At 42.6% G+C, this 23,411-nt stretch overlaps 1 protein-coding gene across 1 annotated transcript in view; it reads left to right on the top strand.

Moving 5' to 3' along the window:
• The window catches only part of SLC4A4 (solute carrier family 4 member 4), a 174,571-nt gene that overhangs the window by 17,430 nt on the left and 133,730 nt on the right, over positions 1-23,411 (top strand). Inside the window, exon 2 of the mRNA XM_026090087.1 lies at positions 2,732-2,911. Coding sequence (XP_025945872.1) covers positions 2,732-2,911 — 180 coding nt within the window. The remainder of the gene's footprint in view (positions 1-2,731; positions 2,912-23,411) is intronic.

Genomic DNA, 23,411 nt, shown 5'->3' with positions numbered 1-23,411 from the left:
TTGGTGTGAGAGACAGTGTAATGTGCATAGGGCATAAGCTATTTTCATAAGTTTCTGGCCTATCRTTCCATTCTGTGCAAAGTCCTTGGGGTACTATTAGCTATTTTAAAGCTGGTATCAGGAAGGGCCATGCTGGTCAAGCAGCTTTTTAGAAAACCTCAGATGCTTTCAGTTTAAAATTTCGTGTGCAAAAAAGGTGAAGGACTTTCCAGACTTTCCAGTTTGCCTCAAGAGCTTATGCGATTTGAAATGTCAAATGTGGGGTCGCAGAAGGGAACGTACTAGACCTGACAGGCCTTCTCATAGCTAAATCTAACAAGAGAGTGGCAGGAGTTTCAAAAAGACCCAAACACACCACACTCGCACACAGGAGCGCTTGCCACGGTTGGTCGCAAAATGTCTCAGCCACCCCTGTGGAAATCTTCAACAGCAGTTAAAGGTTGCTGCATTTTTCCGTGGAAAATTCTGACTTTTTAACGTCTCCCTCATATCTATATTATATATRTGTGTGTGTGTATGTATATGCTATATGTGTTTATATCTGCACGGTGTGTTTTTGAAAGGTCACTTTGCAGTTCATGTCCCTAATACAGCTGTGTGGACTACCTGGTCACCCTTGACCATGCATCACTATCGCTGATCCATCACAGTCTGTCTTGCAACCCTCAGACAAGGTGTCTCACAAGAGATGAACATTTTCAGGAGCCAGTTTTCATTAAAAAGTTAGTTTCTTATGGAAATTGGAGATTTCATGCCTAAGTTTTCTCTCAAAGATGGGACTTAACATAATGAGGAATGGCATGCATGTGTTCAGCAGTGGAGTTAGGTGATAGCTGCAGCCTCTGGCTTTACTGTCCTGCTGGCATTTCTGAAGCAACTTCCTGTGTTTTGCAAATAGGTGGCTAATTTGGAGCCTTGTAATGCTGCTAAAAGCAAACAGCAAAGGGCAATAATTGCAGCTTGCGGATGCAAAGAGAGACTGGTGGATACTGTGTAAGGAAGAAAAATCAGCGGAGATGGGTAGATAGCAAGGGTCAGTTTTCTCTCTGTAACTTCCCGCAAGTGCACAGCTGTTTTATCAARTGACGCCTGACTTTGGTTACTTGCTTAGCTTAATTCTTATTCCTGAGCAAAAGGCAGTGCGACTGCTGAAGCAGAGAGGTGGGCGCATCTCTGAGCGGAAAAGGGGCTGCAGAGCTCTGTGTCCAGTGCCACAGGAGCGCAGCTGCCTTCAGATGCTGCCATCCTAGTCTTGTCAGGTGCTGGCCCACCCATCTGCCAGGAGTTTCTGTGGCTTCAGGAGTGATGTGATTTCACATTGCCAAGTATGTTTCAGGAGGGTTTTTTGATGAATATCCTCTCTGAGAAATTTTTGTAGGTGTTGGAGTCAGGACTGAGGGTACCTGCCCAAAGCTGCAGCAGAGATGTGGAGGCCGGTAGCTGTGAAGGCTAATGTTTGGTGGAGTCTCTCCTCTCCTGGGGGTGATAGCCACCAAATGACTTGAGCTGGGGCAGTGCCCAGCCCAAGCTGTACCCCCTGCCTTTTCTTGAATCTGTCACCTGGGATGGTCACATGTGGTTTTAACAGCCGTGCTTTCATGCAAAGTATAAATGCTAAGAATAAATGTATGTGAGGAGACTCAGAGAGTGACTCTGTAGAAGGGTAGCTCTGTAGAAACACTGTCATTTCTGGGTGCGAGAGGAAGTAACTGACTGTACATGAAGACAAATACGCTTGTTTTTATGTGCATTTGACGATCATTCATTCGGATAAACGTACTTCAGTCAGTAATAGGGCACGTGTGTTTATCTGAAACTCTGCGTGGCTACACTGTGAAATGAGTGGGGAAACCACTCCAAAAGCATCAAAGACATCTATCATTTTTCAAGGGTTAAACCTGAAACGGCTGTGTTTTAAAGCTTAAATAAGATAGTTGAATTATCTGGGCACAGAAAAAGAAATAACGTAAATGCTTTCTATTAGCACAAGGAAAATTTTTTTACAGGCTGGTAGAAGAGCAAAAAGCCCTGAAAATAAAGGACTTTGATCAAACTTATAAAAAGGAAATAAAAATGGGAAAATGGAGTTCAAGTCCATTAGTTTGAAAGAGAAGTCTGTATGAAAGGGAAAAAGGCAGTCTTTGTGTTTTCAATGAGCATAAGAAATTTGACACTCTTAACTTACTTAGTTCTAATTTTGGAAAGTGTCAAGTACTTAGAAGTTTACAGTATCTTATATTAGTAGTCCTTCCTCATCTGCTGTTTTATAGTAATACCCTAGTAGCACTTTAACACCTCTTGTACAATGGACTATGCAGTCAAGTCCTCTGTGCACAATTAAACTGGATGAGTTTGCACAAGGTGAGTGTTTAGTCCAGTTAATATATTTGGTAAAAGAAATGGGAAAGATTAATGAAGAATGTTTTTGAAGAGCATTGTATTCAGTGTTGCAAAATTAGTCTGATGACCTTCTGTGGTTTTTATTTTTATTTTTAAATGAGTCACAAGGACTGAATAATTATCAGCGAGTCTGCACTGGCGTGTACTCTCAGAAGTGATTGTACAAAAAATACTTTTCCAAATGGTAACTCAAGAGTTCCTAGTTCTCATATGAAGCCAAGAAACACACTGGTAATTAATGTTAGGCAATATATTAATGTTTGAATGAAATGCAGTGTGAACTGTACCATATGCGATCAAAATTAATATTCTCCATGCTTGTGTTCCTTAGGTCATCACACTATTTACATTGGGGTCCATGTGCCGAAGAGCTATAGGAGAAGGCGGCGTCATAGAAGAAGACCTGGGCACAAAGAAAAGAAAGAAAAGGAGAAAATCTCTGAGAACTACTCTGACAAATCAGATGTAGAAAATGCTGATGAGACAAGCAGCAGCATCCTTAAACCGCTCAGTAAGTGCTGGTGTTGGCTGTTACTCAATATGATGGTTTGTTGTCTGGTGATTTGCTCCTGACTTGAAGCATGAAGGAGGAAACTGGATCAATGAAAACGGTCATCATATGTTGCAAGGCCAGAGTCTTTTTTTAATCAGTTGTTGGTGAGTGGTGGTTGTGGTTTGGAAAAGGCACAGGCCAGAGCAAATGTTACATCCCTTCTGTATCACCTGAGTTTGCTCCCGAGCTAATGCCAGTCGGGAGCAGGCCAAAAGTTGGCATTGTGTTTAAGGAGATAGCAAGAAAACTCAAAAGCTGAGTAGATATCTGGAGAGATCCACTGCAGCAGCTTCTCCTGCACGCAGGTTGCGTACCCTCTCTGGGATTCAAGTACAAACCATGGGTTCAGCTAGAAACCGCCCCATAGGAGCAGGGTAATAAGAAGGACCAAGACCACTGCTATAGGCTGTAAGAAACATCCTCTTGGGATTTGGCTTGATCGTGTCAGTAACTTATGGTGCGTATAAGACTTTTCCCTTCAGTAATTTATCAGTTTAAGGTTTCGCAAAAGAAAAGAAGAGTAAAATGTAGCATTATTGTATCGATAAATATCTGTAGGGCTTGAATATCTGAATTTTGATAGGCAGATTATGTCTGTTGGTGATGGCCCTGTACCTACATTGGTACTGAAATTGTTAACCACATGAGATCTTTGTTATCCAGTGTCATGACTTTGTCGCTCGTCAGTAACTTCGTAGGAGACTGTTATAAAGTCTGATTCCTTTTGCTATCTTCTCCATTGGCCCCAAGCTTGATCTAAAATCTGGAGGGTACCTGCTTAAATACAAGTGGGAGGGAGACAGTGACAGCCTGCTAAAATGAGATTGTGCCAACAAGGTTTGAAGATAGAACAGCCCAAGGATGATGTAGCTGAAAATTTTGAGGCTTAATTCCAGGAGGCTGAACTTGCAGTAAACAATTTGCTTAAGAGTGAGAAAATGCTTCCTGAGCTAGAGAGGGGAGGAAGCAGCAGGATGATACCTGATCTTTTGTTGAAGAAACACATGAGTTTTTCATTATGCAATGCTGCTGCTGCTGCATAGTTGCTGCATGTAAAGACAGTAATATGGGATCAGATCAGTCATGCCTCTAGCCCTGTGCCTGTTATTCTCACTGGTGCAGATACTTCAGAAAATGACTAGCRGAAAGAAAGGCATGTCGCAAAGTCCATTTGCTCTTCATAGCTGTAGTTCCCTAATTGTCCCAAGGAAGTTTTATTTTTAACACTCAGAAATCAGGAGTTGGTTTTACACTGAAAGACAGTATTATGTCTTAAGAACACTAGAAATTTTATGTTTAATTCTTATATATACACCTCTGTCCTTTTTTGCGTGCCAGTGACCAGATCCATACTAAGTCCTTCTGGGTTTTTGGATGTATCAATATCCTAGGAGAACCATTTCCACAGACTAATTGTTCCTGTGGTTGAAAACCTATTTCTTCCGTTGGTTTTTGATTTGCTGCTTTTCATTTTGTTCATCACGCCCCCTGTTCTGTGTCATCTGAGACAGAGTTAATGGTATTTTTCCTCTATTCCTTTCACAATTGAGTATGTTCTTATCTCCTTTTCCTCTCCGTGTAAACAAGTGCAGTCTTTTCAGCTTCTCTCAGTCTGAGAATTTCCCCATGGTCTTTTCCACCCTGACCTCTTTGCACTGTGCATTTTTGGAATGGGGCCACCTAAATCCCACGCAATATTCCAGGTGTCCCATGCGACTGCGTTAATACTACATTTGTAACTTCTGTATTGTTCATCATCTCATATATCCAGGTATTTTACCAGGTTCTTTGACTTGCGGTTGTGTGCTGGTGGCCAGATCTTTTTACGAGCTGGCACAGTTAATTTAGAACACTGTAAAGGATAGGAGTGGTTCAGGTTACTGCCTTGAATTTCCAAACATTGAATTTCACATTGCCTCTTCTCCTCAGGTTTTTTCCCTTCTGAAACTCCTGTTTTCTTGACTGACTTGAATTATTCATCTCCTTCACATTTCTTCACTTGCTAACAGCCCTCTCCGTTCTAGTTCTGCATATGTAGTAAACAGCAGGCTTCATACAGCAGTTTCTGGCACTCTGCTCTTGACGTTTTCCATCATTTATAACGGGCTCCTATTTATATTTAGTTTTCTGTCTCGTAGGTGGCAGCCTATCAGAAACAATTGTTGGCTATTCAGACTGTGGCAATTATAGATGTCTCTTATTGAAACTTTGCTGAAGGCTTTTTGAGGGTCTAAGTGGCTTAGATGCACTGAGACTCCACCTGCTCTCTTCACTCTCAGGCATGGAAAATATTTCCAAGAGAAGACCTGTTCTCTTCAGACAAAGAAATACATCCCCCATCAACTTAGTCTGATTTTCATTACTGGCAATTACAGCAAGAAATCTCAATATAACCCCCTTCTTGTTTTTAATCTTCATCTTTTAAATGTAATTGAGTTAGGGGTACTTGGCTAAAGATCAGTTTCGGTAGAGAGCTAAGAATATTAGCGATGAAGAGCTTGGGAATTTGGAATGGCAATTCTATGAGCTGGGAGAAAGCGGAAATGAAATATCTTACAAATATTTGAGACAGCTGTCAGAAGAGAGCATGTGGCATAAGAAGCTGAAATATCTGTTAGGGCTCAGCCCTGCGGTTTAGAAGAGTGGGAAGATGGAAGAAGTTTGCTGGGGAGTCAGGGTGCGGGGTGGCAAAGGGAGAGCACGTGGCTGCATTGCGGCCAGCCAGGAAGGAGCGCTGGATTTTGCCCTTCTTCTCTGAAGAGGAAAACAACAGAAACTGAACAAGAAGTGAAATGCAGAATGGCATTAAAAACTTTTGGAGCTTGGAGACACTTGGACCTGACTGTAGAGAATGAGCGTTAGTCTAACATGCCTGAGGTGTTTCTACAGTGGCAGAGGAATGTAAAGGGACTGCAACTGCCAGAGTTGGGCCAGCTCTGCAGTGGCTTGCTGGATATGCATGGGAGGCACACGATGTCTTGATGCATTCAGAAGAGGAAAAATAAGTGCCTTGGACACCAAGGAAAGATGAAGTCCTGAGTCCACAGTGCAGTCTGACACAGTTCAACATTAACTGTGGCTGTCTTGTAAAGGGACCCAAGAATAGAAAAGCAGTGCGTGGTGCAGTTCCCAGGATTAAGGGGTGCTGGGACAGCTGTGTAAATGACCCTGGCGTAACACTGCTTTGCCTGATGGCCAGCTCTAACTGGGGCTGTCCATCCTCAACAGTACCAGCTGCTGAAAATGTATCAGATTCATACAGGTTTAAGGCTCTGTCAGAGGCTGAGGCTCAATGAATACTGTGTTGCAAATACAATGTGTAAGAGACTGTCTTCAGCAAGACTTCAGCGGAGGTAATAGGTGTGTGTACATGTAATGAGATATTAAAATGAAAGCATTGTTCATCTCCTTATTGGTAGGATGAAGGGACTGAAATGGAAGACATATGAATCTTTTCCTTAGAGTTGGAAAACTTTGGATTCATATATGCTCTGTTTTTCTCAACCGTGTTTTAAAACAAGCAAAATAGCTTTTAAATTGAGAAAACCCAAACAACTCAAGATGTAAAATACATCCAAGTCTATAAAACCAAGAATTTATATAGCTCCTCTCTTTATTTATTTTTTTGCACTTATTAGCTTGGCCAAGTATTAGACACTGTCAGTTCAACTTTTATATGATTTGTAGTTTATTTCATCTTCAGTTACAAGGACAATCATATAAAGCTCAATTTGCAAGATGTCTGCTAATGAAGTTGTTAATGTAGTTTCTAGAAGTTCAGAAAACAATTTCTGATTGTCTCAGTTATAGAGAGCTTTGTTTTTACTGACCAAAGCGTTAAGCTAGTTTTGAGCTGATACATCACTTTTATTTCTTGATCTGTCTCTATAAGCCGAACCCTCGATATCTTAGCTGAAGATGATTCCTCAGCTTCTTTGGCAAAAATTCTGCAATCAGTTTGTGACCAACTCTGGATTTGAATCACCAGGTCAGACTGCTGTACTGCAGCAAATGAACCTGATGAAACACGTCTGTGGATACAGGCAAGCGAGTAGACAGGTCCGTAAATGCAAACCTTGCCTATAAACACCTTGTTCTAGTTCAAAACCGGTCTAGCTGCACTTCTGTATTTGGGAATTGGGGCAGTCTGGAAATGACAATACTTTTTTTTTTAATCTGGGTCCAGTTCAGTCAAACAAGACAAAATCTGTGAGTTTATAAACAGCCTTCAACTCTCCCATCTGGAGAGGGTTAGGGAAATGGAATATGTACACAAATGTGTTTTAGCCTAAGTAAATTATTGCTTAGGAAAGATGCCTGCTTATAAAATCCAGACAGGGATATTGTCTGATACACCGAGGAGGAGGTATTAAGGCCATGTTCCCTCAGCAGAGCCCTTTCAGTATATTCCAGGCCTGCAGGGGCTGTCTCTGCACTAGGAGAGAAAAGTGGTGTTCACGCCCTTGTTCTCAGGCAGGACTGCTGACACTGGTGCTGGTTGAAATGTGGCTTTCTTTAAGCTCAGACTATTAAAAATTGGCTTCCCAGATGAAGTGTTCCAGCACCATATTTATAAAAGTAACTCCTTTAACTAGCAATTGGCCTGACCCTGGTTTCCAATTATGATCGGTAAGGAGGAAATGCTTTAGCAGTGGTTATTCTGCACCATTCAGGAAGCTCACATATGTGTATTTTGGGGAAAAATATATATATAACTGATTGCATGAGTGTTAGGCAGACTTTAAATAACTTCTTCTGACCTGCCTAAAACACACACCACTGTTAAAAAGTAAACAAAGATTTGTGCTCTCAGAACCCTGCGTTGTTGCTCAAATACCCAACCTGCAAAACGAGAAGGCGTATCGAGAGATGATGCCCAAAACGGGGCTTTCAGAGGGGAAGTTAAGTGATTTTGTAATGCTAATGGCTGAAGTATTGGCCAGCTGGAATTTTAGGCACATCAGGTCCATCCATCCTGGTTAACCCACTTAGTGGGCAGAAGGAAAGACCTGCAGCTGGACAGAGAGTGTTGCTGGTGGAAACCAAGAGGAAGCTTGTCGGTTGGGATGTGTAAAAGTGTCAAGCCTGATTCTGCCCTCAGGTCAGTTGGTTGCTTATCTGTTTRTGAAGTGCATGGTATAGTTTGCTGTTACATATAAGGGATGAGACAAGGGAGGAACAAGGAAAGCAGAAATACATTTCTTCTTCAGGACAGACTGCTGATCCGAATCCATTTCTCTTTTCCTCATTCTTTACTACAGACAGGTGGAGATTTTCCCATGAGGAAATGCATCTCTGCTRGATCTGGGAGGGGGTTTCTTCTCATTGTCTGGTTGCCCTCCAACTTAATTTGGCTCACCTCCCTGATACTTGTTTGAGGTGACTTAAACCCAGTGAAATCATGTCTGTTGGTAAGTGCTGTAGTAGCATGTAGACACTGTGTTTATGCACACAGAGATATAAGGTACTGTGCAGAGATGCCAGTGCTTGTGCAGGACTTGCTTGGATTGTCCTTTGCCTGGCCCAGCCCCATACTGCTGAGACTCACAGGATGTGTAAAAGGTACCTGCTAACATCTGATGAAGATATGAATCTCCCTATTTTGAAACTCTGAAAGAGTGTTTAGGACSGAAATGCTTGGAATATGTGATACAGACGATGTCAGAAGAAACAAAAGTAGAAAATGTCAGATTCCTTGACAGAATGGGAATTCTCATCTTTGCTTAGTTTATCTGTGCATGGTCAACAGTTTCTGCAAGTTAAGAAACAGTCAGTRTGTATTGATGACTCTGAATACAGTGGTTAGGAAAGAAAAGCCCTTTTATTGGCAAAGGTGATTCCAAATGAGTGGAGACTAATACCCCCAAAATATAAAATGTATGGCCCTTTCTGAAATATTTTGGGGAATTTGATGTGTAGTGTGGGACTAGTATTAAAAGCTTTAAAGTAATGGCTTGCAATGCTAAAGGCTTGCTCTGCTCGGTAACATTTTGCAGTCCTGTTACTCAGCCTGCAGATCTGAAGACGATCAGAGCCTTCATTCACAATTTATGGAAACAAAGTAATGGGCAAGTGAATTGCAGCATCTTAAATTTTGGAGCTCTTTTTCCTCTGAATCACAAAGTTTCGTAGGCTGTCTGACCTTAGCCTCTTTCCAGTTTCATGCTTAACAATGTTATATGAAAATAAGACATTGAAACAGTGTTAATGAAATACGATAAAGAAGGAATTTGCTTTGATGGGACAGTGAGCTGCCTGCTGATATTATTTTTCCCTTAAAAACACAGGACTTCATGCTCATCTGAAGTGTAGGACTGTATATACCTGTGCAAACACACACATTTATACATGTAAATATTCCCTTTTTTTAAAGACTGTAAGAGGGACTTTTCAGGAAAATTCAGCCCTATGCTGAAGGGCTGAAAGATTAGATTTTCCTTGAATGGTCTGTTATTGCTCTTGGCTTGGTATAAAAGTTTTATCCCACAGTTTGTGGGGTGCAAAGCCTTGTCACGATACTGTATGGTTTACTGACTGTTTTTGTTAAAACCACATGTGGATCTGAAACATTTTTGTTGCCAGCCTGAAAGATTTGTTTGAACTCAGCGTAATGCTGAAAAAACGGCTTGGGACTGGCGGAGATTTTGTGTTCATAGGTTACTGGAAATGGGCATTACGGAGCACTCTGCCCCACTCGGTGACAGTCTCCAGAAATGACTGTGATGCCTGACACTGACAGTGGATTCAGCAAGGTATGTGGGGCCATGCCTAGCCACAGGCATGGCAAGAGTCCTGCTCAAGCATAGCTGAAGCCAATAGCCCGCATTATTTCTGTTCCCCGATGAGGAAGGCTTAGGCTGTGCTGGAAAGTGTCAGTGATGCTGCATAGCCACGTACATGTCACTTAACTCCCATTAGTATTTCTTCTGAAGCTGCATCTCTGTGGAGGAAACTCCATCTTATGTACTGCTGTTAACACGTCTGTTTAGGAGGACGTTATAAATTCAACTTTCTGGTCGTGATTGCCAACTGCGAAACAGTTATTCTTTGCCCTACCAACTTGGAGTGGCAGTTTATTCTCCCTTTCTCCTGAGTTTGGCACGGACAGATATATGCCAAGTTCCCTGGGCAAGGGGGAAGCCCGGGAATCCCTTGTCAGGGCACAGAGGGCAGCAAACGCAACTGGGTGTCTTGCCACAAGGCCTTACACATGCAGATCTCAGCAAAGAGCCAGACGAAGATAGGCTTAATAGCTCCGTGTCACAGAGAAGAGGTCGTACCAAATTTCAACCAGCCTGAGTTCTCTACCACAGATATGTTAAAAATGTGGGTGCATTTGTGTTTAGGGAAGTGACAAGAGATGCACCTAGTTCATTATTGTCATCTGGAACCTGTTGATTTTAGCACAGTGACCCACATTCTGCACAGCAAATTATTGGACTTTCTGGCACGTTTGCAACAAACACACAGCCCCCCACCCCACCTCCAAAACACAGCAAGCAATAAGGAGGCACCCATAAAACTGATAACCTCTGTTTTGCTACAGCATTTTCTTAGCATTCGCATCCTCGAAGACAGTAAAATCTGATTTTGGTAGGTGTCAAAACATGCCTGGTGTATAAATATAACCGCAGAATAGATGTTTTAGAAAATCTTATAGAAGGGATAAGTAGCTATGACTGAGCCCATCTCTCATTTTACAATGTTAGTTGCAGCCGTTCTTGATGCAGTAACATGTGGGCTAGGCTTACTGAGGGTTTTCTTTACCGACCAAAGTGTGGAACTATGAACCTGTTTACAGGACACAAAAGCAAAAACAGAGCAAAGAGGTTGAAAATCTGGATCTGGCTGTGGGAGTGGTTTCTAGAGGACTCATACAGAGAGAGAGGGAAGGAAGAGATGACAGGTCATCCCATCAGAGGTTTGTAACGGTTTGCAGTTTGCTCAGAAAAATTCCTGTTCCACCCACCAGCAGTAGTTCTTTAGGGTTTTAGCAAAAAAAACTCTCTTGAGCCCTCAAATATGGGTTAGGAAGAGCATTTTGCTGCGAGAGTAAACATTTGCAGCAGAGTCATTTCATTAAGGCACCATCTGAGGCTTGGGCTGTTGTGCTGAAATGAGAGCAGCTCTCAGAGTGAAGGTGATGGTTTGGTCTGGATGCACCAGATGTGCTATTTGGGGGCCACTATTCCCCTCTGTAACAATAGCCAAAGGTCATCCATGGCTGTGGGTTAATATGCAGTTTTTAACAATTCTAATTTAAAATGGAGCTTTCCCTCAGAAAAAGTTCTGAGTTTCTTGAAGCTTGCTGTAAGTTTGGGGTATGTGTGCTAATACTTTGCTGCTGAATACCTGTGTTTAAGTAGTGCTCAGTAGGATGTTTTACATGGGGAGAGAACTGTAATTATCTGTAATAGATTGTATAAACCTGACAGATCCTGTAACATCAGTTGGCACTGTTTTTTGAAAACTGGCTCATCTGTGCTTGGTTTATTGAGATGCCTAGGGATATAAAAGATGTTGTGGCAAGCAATCTTGCAGTATGAATTCACTATGCTGATTTGTTTAATTTTTTTTTTAATCCAAGTACAACAGTTTTACATATTGCTTCTGGTTGATGTGAGACACACTGAAATTAATGTCATTAATATCCTTAGTTTTCTTTACATTGTGGTTGGCTTTTGGCTTAATGAATACCTTTTTGGCCCTTTCAGTTTCTTTAGGTCTCCTAAGGGGTGTCACTGCCTAGATAATACAGGGGTGGCGGCATGTGTGTGTGTGGATATTTTTCTGTAGAGTTCTAGTGCGGTACCTCTGAACGGTGCTAGCCAGGTATCCCTGGTAGCTATTCTGCTTTTTGGTATGTTCTCTTGCTCACCAGCACGGTCTTTGTCTGAGAGGAGGACCCACCTTTAGGGCTGAAATGCCAGTTGATTCCCTTGTGTCCCTGATTTGAGAAGTGCTTCATCACATCCYTAATTCCCACCAAAGTCCATAATTCTTGGGCATGTATGCAAGTGTTCAAGTGTTTCTGGGGCACTGTCCCACCGGTGGATCAGATACAGTCTGTCCACCTCGTGCTTTTCATTTCTTTAGAGCCATCATATTTTGAAGTCTTTCTTCCCCTTTGCTCCATGTCAGTTCTTGTGAACAGTTTGATTACCCAAGGCCTGAAACGACATTTCACATTTACTAACTTTATTAACTAATGGGATGCTGAAGTATGCAACTCTGTCTCTCATAAACACGATAGGTGCAATATCAAGGGCAGTGTGCTGAGGACTCCTAGTAAATATTCCATGCTCAGCCTGCAGGGACCAGGAGTGTCTCGTAGGCACAGAATGAGCCATCACATCTGGGGAGGCGACTGACGTGAGCCGAGGAATATGCAGAAGGCTCTCTCCCTGGCAATGCCTCTGAAACAGGGCGGGGAGGGGGGTTATTTGAAACCACCCATGGAAAAAGCAATTTGAGCCCACTAGTATGGAAACCACCTCTGTCTAGTTTTAAATACAGCTCATGCATTGACATCAGTGAGGCATTCTAGAGGGTTTTTCCAAGCTTTCCGCTGCAGGCATCTGCTTACAAAGTGTAAGCTTGGTCACCCTCCAGCACAGAGCTGCCTTTCTCAGGGACATTTGCCCACACAAAGCAGGAACCAAAGTGGATGCGGTGTTACTGAAGTGATACAGGAATTTCAGCAGAATACGGCAGGCCTGATCAGGTGCAGCTGCCTGCAAGCTCAGCCAGAGGCAGCTTGCCCAAATGGCTGGGCCTTGGATGCTTATGGAATTGCTCCTGTTTGTTTTACAGTTGAGTGTGAGGTTTCTGTTTAACTATATATCTTTAAAAAAAAAAAAAAACATGGTTATGATCTCTTTCACTGTCCTTTACTGTCTCCCTACCTCTCTACATGGAGTATGATTTCTGGTACCACGTCCAACTCAGAGTGCTTGTCTTGCAGGGAAAGATTCTCTATTATGGAGAACATCCCAGCTGAGTTCCAGTGACGAGTGGAAGTTGTCAGTCCAAGTATGGAACAATCTACCCATAATGAGATGGAATTAATTCACCAAGTATATTTAAACATCAATTTAGGAAGGCTCAGGCTTATTGTCTACACTAAAAGGTCATTAAACTAGCAGTTATAAATAGCAAGAGACAGCTACAAGATTGAAAGAAATGTATGTACTTAGCAGAGCAGATGTAGCATAGTCAGAGGGTATGCCAAGAATCCTCTTTCTATTAGCGTTGTTGGATTTTTAAACAATCAGTTTCTCTCCTGGCTCTTTAAGACATGGGGTGGGATTTTTCAAACAGCCTTTTAGCCTCAGCTGACTACAGTAAGAGCAGAGATAGACCAATGTCGAGAGCCTTGGAAAAATACCAGTCAGGATGGCTGAGTATCTTCTTTTTTGGTACTGATATCTTCACATGAGGAAGACTGGCAGGGAGACGTACCATAAATGTAAGAGAATCTGAAGGACTTTGCTTTGTAGGTTCTTGAAGACCAAAACATCCAAGTAGTGGATTTGTCCAAGGTGGTAGAGTCAGCTGAAACATGCCTTTTGCTGCTCCTTATATCTCCAGTGCTGCAAATTTAGGTCACATGTGGTGTAAATATAGAGGTAAACACAGAAATAATTACTGCTTCGATTGCAAACATGCCCTCTGCATAGCTGGGAGGGCATCTGAGCGGCTGTTTGGGTGCAGCTGGCTGAGTAAACCGTAAAGGGTACGGGAAGGTGCTCAGGGGAAGGTAAACTGCTGGGAAAGGTGCCGGTGAGGAGGTCAGCCGCAGCCGGTAAGTGCAGAGCTAGCATCTGGGCGCTGCACCACACGCTGACAACGCCTTTGGGTGTTCTGCTACAATGCAAAGGAGGTGTTACATAACGTGCTGTGAGACCTCTAATTATATTCACTGGACATCTGACTAGGTAGGACAGAGATCATTGCTTTCTGGTGCTGGGCATTTTGTTAGGGACCTTCTAATATCTGAGAAGTGCTTCAGTCAGGGAGTTCTTGTGCCTGGGCCAAAGAGAGGAGCTGCCCCTGTCGCTGCAGGGGGTGCAAAGCTGGAGTTGTGTTTGGTTTCAAGAAGGATATTTCTGGGTTTATGCCTGTGTTCAGGGAAGGTGTTGTGATCTCAGAAAATGTAGAGGAAAGATAAGGAGAGGAGGTATAAGGAGGGGAGTTACTTCAAGACTTGGTTGATTGGCAGTTAGGAAGATTTTTTGTAGGTGTGGGAGTGATAGAGAAGAGACACAAGAAGGAGGAAGGTACTTTAACAGCAGCTAAACACAACTCCCTTCCCCTGTTAATTACTCCAAAGCCTGTCAGTGGGAGATGTTCTGGATGGTATTTCTCCTTTTCMTTTGGCTGCATCCTGCTAATTGTAAAGACTCTCAGCTCCCACTGCAGCACTTTTATAAGATGAAGGTACATCATGGTATGAGGCTGGGCCTGCATTTGAACTGTCACCCTAGGCAAAGGCTTTCTTTTTTCTTGGCAAGAGTACAGTGAGTGTTTCTCACAGAGAGTTAATTACAAAAAAAAAAAAGGCTTTCTTTGCAACAACCCTTGATTGAAGTGTGTTGTTTTTTAAAAAAAAATAGACTTCTGCATATGTTGGTCGCATGAGGGCTTCTTATGAACGTTTAGGTTTGCTTAAAACATTTTGCGCTTCCTTTACGCCTGATATCCACCTTATTTAGGCGACTGCATGGCTGAAATTGAGCTTACAACAGAGACTGGCGCTAACCAGCGTCGTGGTCTCGGTTTTCCTTTGCTGCCCAGCTGAAGACCAGCGGTCCTGAGTGCCGATCCATGGGAGTGGGACGGTGGGTGGCACTCAGTGAGCCGGTTGCGCTTAGGAGTGGAGAGGAATAGGCAGCTGCTTTTTGATCAGTGTTTCTGGGTAAGCAAACAGTGCAGATTTTTATCACTGCCAAGGATGTTCACTGCTCTTCTCCGCRCCCTGCAGCATTATATTTTTGTGTTTTCCCCTGTCAGTGAATTTTCTTAAGTAATTACTTGAATGTGTTTTAGTATCTCACTTTGATATAGAGGAAGACCTTAACATCTTTGCTGAGCTTTTGCTCCTTGCTTGTGACAGCTGGAAAATGAGCTGCACAGAGGATTGTTTTGGTTTTGTTTTTCAAATTCCAGGTTTTGCATACGTGTGATGAAAGGTAGGACTGAACTGTTCCTCCTTCAGTAGGTGTGAGCTGAGACTCCCACACACTCTAGCGGAAAGTGATCTTTCTTGGCAGTGCTGGTAGTTGAGACGAAGACTGCGTGCTCGTAATGCAGAGGATTAGTTATTTCCCTGTTGAGAAAGGTATGGTATTTGTGGGTTTCCCTCTAGGCTCGCTTCCAAAGTTGTCCTTGAGAATAAGGAAAGGAGTAGTGTCCCCAAGTAAGTTAGGTGTGTGTTAGATCTGATTTGATCTAGTGCTCAGTCATTAACCCCGTAGAAAGGCCTCTGCTGCACGCGTGCTTGGACACAACACATGAAGTCTGAGCGTTGCGTGGCCGCGAGCTGCCCTGGGTGCCTTTGGCAACTCCTGAAAGCCTGGTGTTGAAAGTCTTCAAAGGGACAGCTATGTGAAGGATCTCATGCGAGTGAAAATAAATCTCACTGTAATCTAACCGCGTTTCCCACGTTATCCTCTCTGGTTGACACTCTTTATAGACACAGCTATGTGTCTCGCTCTGGCAAGTCCTTTGCTTTGAGAAACACCGCCTGCCTAAGTAAAGTCCAAACTGTCCCCTGCATTTTACCGTTTCTCTTCCTCTGCTTTGAAGTCTTAGGGTCTCCCTACTAGGATTGTGCATTGTACCAAGGACAAGGAGCTGAAGACTGAGGGGGAAGAAGCTCCTTCTCCTGTGCTGCCTTTTGTCCTGACGCTGCAAGCTGTCGGGGCGGTAAGGGCGCTGAGCAGGCAGTGGGCACGAGCACCCGTGCAGTCAGTCCTTTCCTTGGTGGGGATCCTCAGCTTGCCTCCAAAATCTTTCTCTTTTCCACAGTATCAGTAAGCTTTTCTTCCTTTCCAGMAACATTTCTTTAAATTTTCTATGGCTTCCACCCTTCTTTCCTTCCTGCCCGGAGTGCCACAAAAATTTTCTTAGGAGCTGAATGACTGTTTAGCCACACAAACAAAACCAGCCCTATCCTTATGATCTTGCATGGTTCCTCAGAAGAAATCCAYATCTTAAACTGAAATGTCATAGTCAAGCTTTGTTCTTTTTTATGCTGGTATATTGTGTTTCAGATAGCGGTAACATTATTGAGTGTTCGTGTTAGTCACCTTTAACTGTGTCGAGGCTCACAGGTACTTCAGTAGGGTTTGCTGGCTTACAAATGCTTATGGAAGTGACTTTGGGTTGTGTCATGTAAGAGTTAGAAAGCATTTATAGGATTTCAGTGTTCCTGAGGCTGTGATGCAATCAAAAGTGGTGCTGAAAAGTAACTTGCATTTGGTATTAAAAAAAAAAAATCAGCATTATGTTGTGCCCTTGTGAAGCATTCGCAAATGGCTGGGCCTGGAATAATATGTGAATTTGCAGGACAGAGTTTTCTGAATACGCAGAGGCCAGGTTGAATTGTGCAGGTCTGAATTCTGCTTTCAGAGCTTTCTGGATACGTCTGAGATGAGCAGCCGCTACAGCAGAGGAAGGAGGGAATGAATACGATCATTTTCTTGAGAGAAATGATAATGTGCTTTTGATGAGGATTATTTATAAGGGACAGTGCATTTAAAGGCACAGTGTCATATCTTCAGGAATTTTTTTAAAACCTGCCTCCAGTGATTTGTTGATTAAAACACAAAAACTTGCCATGGTAGTAATGTCAGGGTAGATAGAACAGCTGTTGAGCAGCTCTGCTTTCATTATCGACAACTTCAAATGATCAAAATCCATGATTTATTAGGCCCCTGAAATCACAAGATTAATTTAAACGTGAAGCATAAATACAAAAGTGGACTTGCTCCGGCTTGCCTTTTGGTTTTGACATCCTAAGGCTGTCACACTCCTGCCACGCTTTTAAGGTTTCTGTGCAAATTGAAGAATTGAAACAATTTTTTTTGGTTAAGCGGAAGTTAAGGTTCTTCTATAGTAAATTCCCTTTGAAAGGGGAGTTAAGGAAAACCGAAACCCCACCTGGTTAATATTGAATTAATTGGTGCAAAGTTGGTGATAAAATAATAAGAATTGAACATTTTGCATTTGGTTACTGTGGTCTGGGCATAACAGGAAAGTTACCTGTAAAATGAAGAGATGAATCAGTGTCAAAATGCCTTGATTTTGTGGTAGATAGGAGTGATATGAAGTATTTTCATTTACTGGTCACTTTTGGCTTGATTAACTGCATATTTGCTTGCAGCTTTACAAGTAAGCCATTCTTGATTAGGAATGGTCTTTGCTGCTTTTTCCTTTACTGTGCAGTTTTTATTAGAAATCTCCCGTGGCCAAAGGTGACACAACTGATCATGCTAGGTGTAGAGCAAAGTAATTCAATATAAACTTTACACTGGGTTTAAAGCCACAGGGTGAGTAACTGTCTACTTTGTGGATTTAAAGTGGTTCTTTAACTTCATCTTTAAACTTCTTTAGGTTTTTAAGTACCAGAAAAAGTGCCTCTGGGAAGTTTTCCTGGGGTATATATTGCCACGTTGAAATGGTTTATTATTCAAATAACCATGGTTTTAGAGGCACAAAATAAGAAGAGGACAATTCTTTTCACAGTAGAGAGGAAGACCTTTAACTGGAAGCTCACTGTGCTAATCTTCTGTCTTGAACTGATAGCACGTGCCACTATAATTATCTAAGCCACCTTAAATCTTTGCCTAAATCTGTTCTGTGCGTTCACGTGAAACTGCTAAGGGACAGAAAAGTTTAAGGAATTTACCATGTGAAGAAAAGAATCTCATTTAGAAGCATTTTGATTTTAAGCCAGAGATATTTCCATAGCTGAGAAGGGCTGAACTGTGTAGGTGATGCTTGGTACTCTAAAGCTGCCCTTTCTGGATTAATCTCTATGCAAATCTGTTGCACAGTGTGGGAAAAAGCCATCTCATAGCTCTAGGTTTCTCTCTGTGTATATATAAACARGTATTTGAAGCATTTGAAAGCATATATAAACTGAACCTGTCCTTTTAGCTGGGTGCCTATTTCAACATTCCCCTACTGTTCATAGAATACATTTCATACCGTGAGTTTTGAGACTCATGTTTTACCAGAAAGCTCTGCTCAAATGAGACTCTGTCTTATTGATTAAACAGGCAAACTGGTCAGCAGTGGTATCATACTGCTTCTGTATATTTATTTTTGGGGTGTATAGAAAGTGGACGGTGTTTGGAGTTGAATGCTGTTGACAAGTACTAAACTTAGTTACAAGGAGAAGGAAAGTAGCTGTCAGAGATCCCTCCTAACTTAGTGTAAATGTCATATATTATATGTTCTTTGCTGTCACTGATCAATCATTATCCCCCCCAGACGGAGGAATGACTGGCTAGAGTACAAGTCAATAAGACAATTTACACATGTAGTTTTCAAGATCTTCCAAAGGATGGATTTTTGTTTCCTTCACTTGTCAGGTGTGTGAGTAGATCTGCTAACCTAAAAACATCACCCTTCCCAGCCCCCCCCCCCAACCTTTTTTTGTTTTTTACTATGCAGGGTGGCTGACAGCCTGATGTCCCCCCAACACAGTCTCATTCCCTTTGGGGGCTTTCTAGTACATGTGAAGCATAGTGTTTATAAGTAAATGGCTTTATCCCAGCATCAGTCAAAATAATTATCTCTTTCTAAAACCAGTAGAGTAAAACAACGCTTGAAACTAAGAGGCCGAGCAGTTCTAGCAAGCTGAAGAGCTAAATAGCATCATCTAGGAAAGATGTTCCCTGAAGCAGTGGAGCCCAGGCTCCAGGAATCCAGCCCACCTAGGAATCCAAGTGGGAAATACGTACCCAGGGCTGCAATCTTCTCCGTGGTGTTTTGGCTACACAGATAGGAGCTAGTGGGAAAATAGCATACACCTGGACTGCAAATGCACTCTGGGCAAACCAGCATAGAGGGTGCCCTTACTGATTCTGCCTTGTGACAGGCAGTATCCCCAAAACAGAGCTGGGGGAAGGAGGCAGGCTAGGTTGCATACGGCATGCAGCCCACTGGAAAAGGGCTGGACCAAACTTGCTGCATGCCAAATGGATTGGGGATTGCGGCTGATGCAAATATGATTGTGATGGCAACCGAGGAGATAGTCCACACAGAAACATATGCAGAAAGGTAGGATTTCCAAAGTCATCCCCAAATAGCTTGGTTTTCAGAGAGACTAACTCGCAGCAAGAAAAGGGATCTGATTACTCTGTGGTGTCTTGAGGTGGCAGTGGGCTTAAATCTAAAAGGAGTTTATATAACAACAATTTAGAATTTAAGGTACATGTAACACCTGGCTGTTTTACCTTGTGAGCCTGCTGGGGTTACCATCTGTTCAGGAAGCAGTTGGAAAGACATGTTGGCTTTCCTGTTGAAGTCCCAGCTGCTGGTGAAGTCATTGGTAATTCCTGTGATTTTCCGTGGAAGAGAGTGTAAGACTCAGTTTTGCTCCTAGATGTGGGGGCAGGCATGAGACAGGCTCAAGGTCTGTCACTGCAAACAACTTTGGAGATAGATCTGCAAGCTTGTGAGATCTTGGTCCCCATGAAAACCAAAAATCAGTGCTTAMAAAGTCCTGATGTAGGCTCAGTGCAAAATCCTCTAATGTAAATATAACCAGCAGTTGGATTTTCTTGTCTAAGCCCTACTGTTTGTTTTCTGTTGGCTTTTGTGAACTTCATTAAAATGTTCCTACTGGGGCCATTGAAAATGTTGATCCTTAGTCTCATTATTCTTCAAACTGGTGTCCTTTTCTTCTTTTTTTCTTTCCATGCTCTGAAATCTGCTTACCTGCCAGCAGAGCTATTGTAGATTTGCTTTTCCTGTCACGTCTTGATTCTGCACTAGGAAGAAGGCAGGTTAGTCACTTTGGGGGGCACTGAACTGGGGGTTGCAGCTGAGGCCAGGTGGTAGGGAAGTGTGGGGGGAAAGGACTGGTAAAAGAGGGGCTCTYTGGGTGTTTCCTGCTGTGTGGAGCTGTGTCTCCTGTCATCCTGGGAGGTGGTGAGAATTATGGCTGTGACCTACTAACCTCCTCCCGTTGGGATCGTGGGTTCGGAAAATGAGTGCACAGATGGCTGATCTCTGGATGGCACCAGATGCTGCTGATCTAATGAGTAGGATCAATAGATGTTTTAGTAAAATCATGGTGAGTGGTGTAGGGATGTCTATAAGGAGAACTCCCGCAGTGCTTCTCCTTTCTTCCTAATGCTGGTTGTTTCTGGGCCCTCTCCCTTCTTCTCTTGGCATCCCCCGATTTATCTCCTCCTCCAGATCAGGTTGGCAGAAAGATGATGCAGATAATTTTGATTGCACAAGGAAGCTGGTAGAGAATTATATGATTAAGAAATGTGTGGAGGAAGGACCAGAGAACTCAAGGCCAAAAACCTGTTTTGCTCAGATGCCAGGAAGTTGTTATGACAAAATGGGAGTGTTGATGAAGAGAGAAAGTAAATCAGTTGTATGCAGAATACCCTGCTGATAGCGGAGCTATAGCCTTTTCTTCCTCCCTACAGCCTATCACTCCAGCGTGAACCTTTCTGGAGTTCTAGCTTGCACAAGCAAAAAACTCAGAATAATTATGTTTCTGTCACCATTCACTAAAACAGGCTTCATTATATCCTCCTGAATGCTTCTGAGGAAAAACTTTGGTTGAGGCTGAGTCTCCCATGGCTGTAGGTCTTGTCCAAGGTCCCGCTCCTGGGTGTTTCTGTCTGTYGGGATTATACTAGGGCTATTGAACTTGCTTTCAAGTTTCTGTTGTGTGATCCTGTGTTGTGAATGTGTTTGTGTCTTGAAGAAACAAGTTATTGAGAGGTAAGAACTGCCTTTTTCGAATCTCTTCTGACTCTTACTACTGATAAGCCAAAATGAATTATTTCACCTTTGTAACTCAAAGGACTGAAAGCCAAAGAAGAAGAACCAAAGGGAATGGAAATGAAAGGACACTCAAATTTACAATGAGGCATATCATAAACCTAAAGAATAAACAAGATAGGGTGAAAAAGGCCTCAGCCCTGGTACATTTGTCATTGTAAATGATTCCCTTACTCCGTTATTATCATCAGCCATTTCCCAGAGACATGGTATATTTGTTAAAACAAATTTTTGTGATATCTGGAATAAAAGATTTGAGAGCTGTGGGCTATTCTGCTCAGCTTTGAATCCTGATCCAACATCTGTTCTAGTGGGGGGGAGTCTTTCTATTTGTATTTATTTGCTGATTCCTTCCCCACTGAGTGAGCTTTAAAATAATGACATTAAGTGTATCAAAATTGTGTTTAGGCAAGAGCATGGTCATCTGAAAGCTGAAGAGGAAAGCAGATGTTAACTTAAATGCAAGTGATTCTTTAAAGATGTTTGTACTTGTATTGCCAGATATACGTCTATAAAGATGCAGATCCCTTTTGGTGCATTTTACCTTATGGTTTGTATAATCACTGAAAGAGTACTGTAGACATCAGCAGTTAGATGGAAATAAAAGTATGCATAAATGAGCACAGCCTTTCTTTCTGTTTGTAAAGAAACATATGAATAGACTAGTCTCAACYTGAATGTGGCATTGGGCTTGTGTTCAATTCTTGCTTCCAACTAGAGACCTTGATATTTAAATATAGTAATGGGAACTGAGTTCATCCAGCTGAGGAGGGACGTTTGATTTAGCTCTGAGCTGTTGGTATATAATATCCTGTGAATTACACGGGTGTGCATGAAAGGAGAGGTATTTTGAGCAGCCTGACCCATGGAGACCTCCAGAAGTTACTCAGTGTTGCGCTCATGCTCCAAGAGCAGTTTCATAACAATATGACTTATTAGGCTTAGATTTCAGGCTCTGATTAATAACTTGACTTCTCTGGGTTAAAGCTATGTGGGAGTTTTCTTGCTGGGTTAAGCGTGTGTCCTTATTTTGTACTTGCAGTTCTACTAGGAGAAGCTGGGATCATCAGCAGAAGGCTGCAGCTATTACATCTGCTCTTTCATTTGCTTGGAACCAAGCAATTTTCATGGTATAAAAGTGGTGGCAATTGGAATGATGCTGGAATGATGAAATGAAGCAGAAAGCATATGTGTCAAAACCTGTTTGCACACAAAAGGAAAGAACTGGGCTCCACAGTGAGTCAGCTGCACATTCAGCCTCAGAGAACCACACATCATAGCAGAAGTATGTCTCTGAGTGCCTGTCCCTGTGGGAGCTTTGGTCAAATATGGTCTGGCAGGGGTGGTAGACGATACAGATAATAGATTTGGTTTATATACATAATAAATGTAATAATTACAAAAGCCTACAGTGCTACAGTGACATTTTGGTCCTTGGCTGTAGAGTGCTGATAGCATTGTGGGTTTGGGGGGATATTTTTGTTTTTGTTTTTAATGTGGATAAGTAGCTCTTATGAGGTGAATCATCATGGTCAGGAAAGAAGAAGGGCACACACTAAATATACCACATACAGAAAAGAGCAATCAGGAAGAGTTCGCTGTAGATAGTGAAACTTTGGGGGCTTAGCCTTTTTTTTGCAGAGAGATCAGAAAACCTATATTGAAAACAGAAGTTTCAAAGATGAAGGCATTTAATTTGTACCATATTTGGGCAGAGACAAGTGTCACACAGATACCAATTCAGGGAAGCTAAATTAAGGTTTTGCTCTGACCTGCAGTCCAGAGGAGTCTCTCTCTCTCGCCTAGCCCTAAGGGAGGGTAGAGGTACTTAGCCTCAGTGAGTTCCCAGCTGCAGCTCTCTGAAATAAAGGTGGGCTTGACGAGCTGTGGGCGGGCAGCACCGTGGGGACCCTTGCTTTGCAGCAACCCTGCACTTTGCTGTGCAACCAGTGCAATGGGCAAGGTTCAGTAACGCGGTGGTAACTGTAGCCTTTGGAAGCAGCAGTAATTCACAGTCCAACACTTCATGGTTACTGTCCTCTCTGGATAACGATGAGACTGACTTGTCACGACTGTGTGGGAAGGCTGAACTTGGGAAATGATGAGTGGTGGGTCCACAAAGGTTTCAGCGGGTGTTTGGGGAAAGGTATGTAGCTGGGGTGGACTTGGCAGCTCATGGTGAGGAGCTGTGCTAATGGGAAGAGCACAAAACCGCATGGTTTCGAGGCCATGAGGGCAATGGAAACTCTTAGGCTAGAAAAGAGTTTAATAAATGTGGGAGGATTTTGATTTGTGGCTTTGGCCTTTCGGTTTCTGGGCTTTTAAAAGTTTTCTGGGGAATCTTGCAAATCTGCCTGGCTCTGTTCTCCCCGGTCCAGATGCTGAAGAGAGAGGAAATCTTCCTGCTCCTTGCTTTGAGGCA

Source organism: Apteryx rowi, unplaced genomic scaffold, assembly GCF_003343035.1.
Source record: "Apteryx rowi isolate R43461 unplaced genomic scaffold, aptRow1 scaffold_85, whole genome shotgun sequence".
Lineage (NCBI taxonomy): Eukaryota > Metazoa > Chordata > Aves > Apterygiformes > Apterygidae > Apteryx > Apteryx rowi.
The sequence above is the reverse complement of the archived record's forward strand: the minus strand, read 5'-3'. Positions and strand labels throughout refer to the sequence as shown.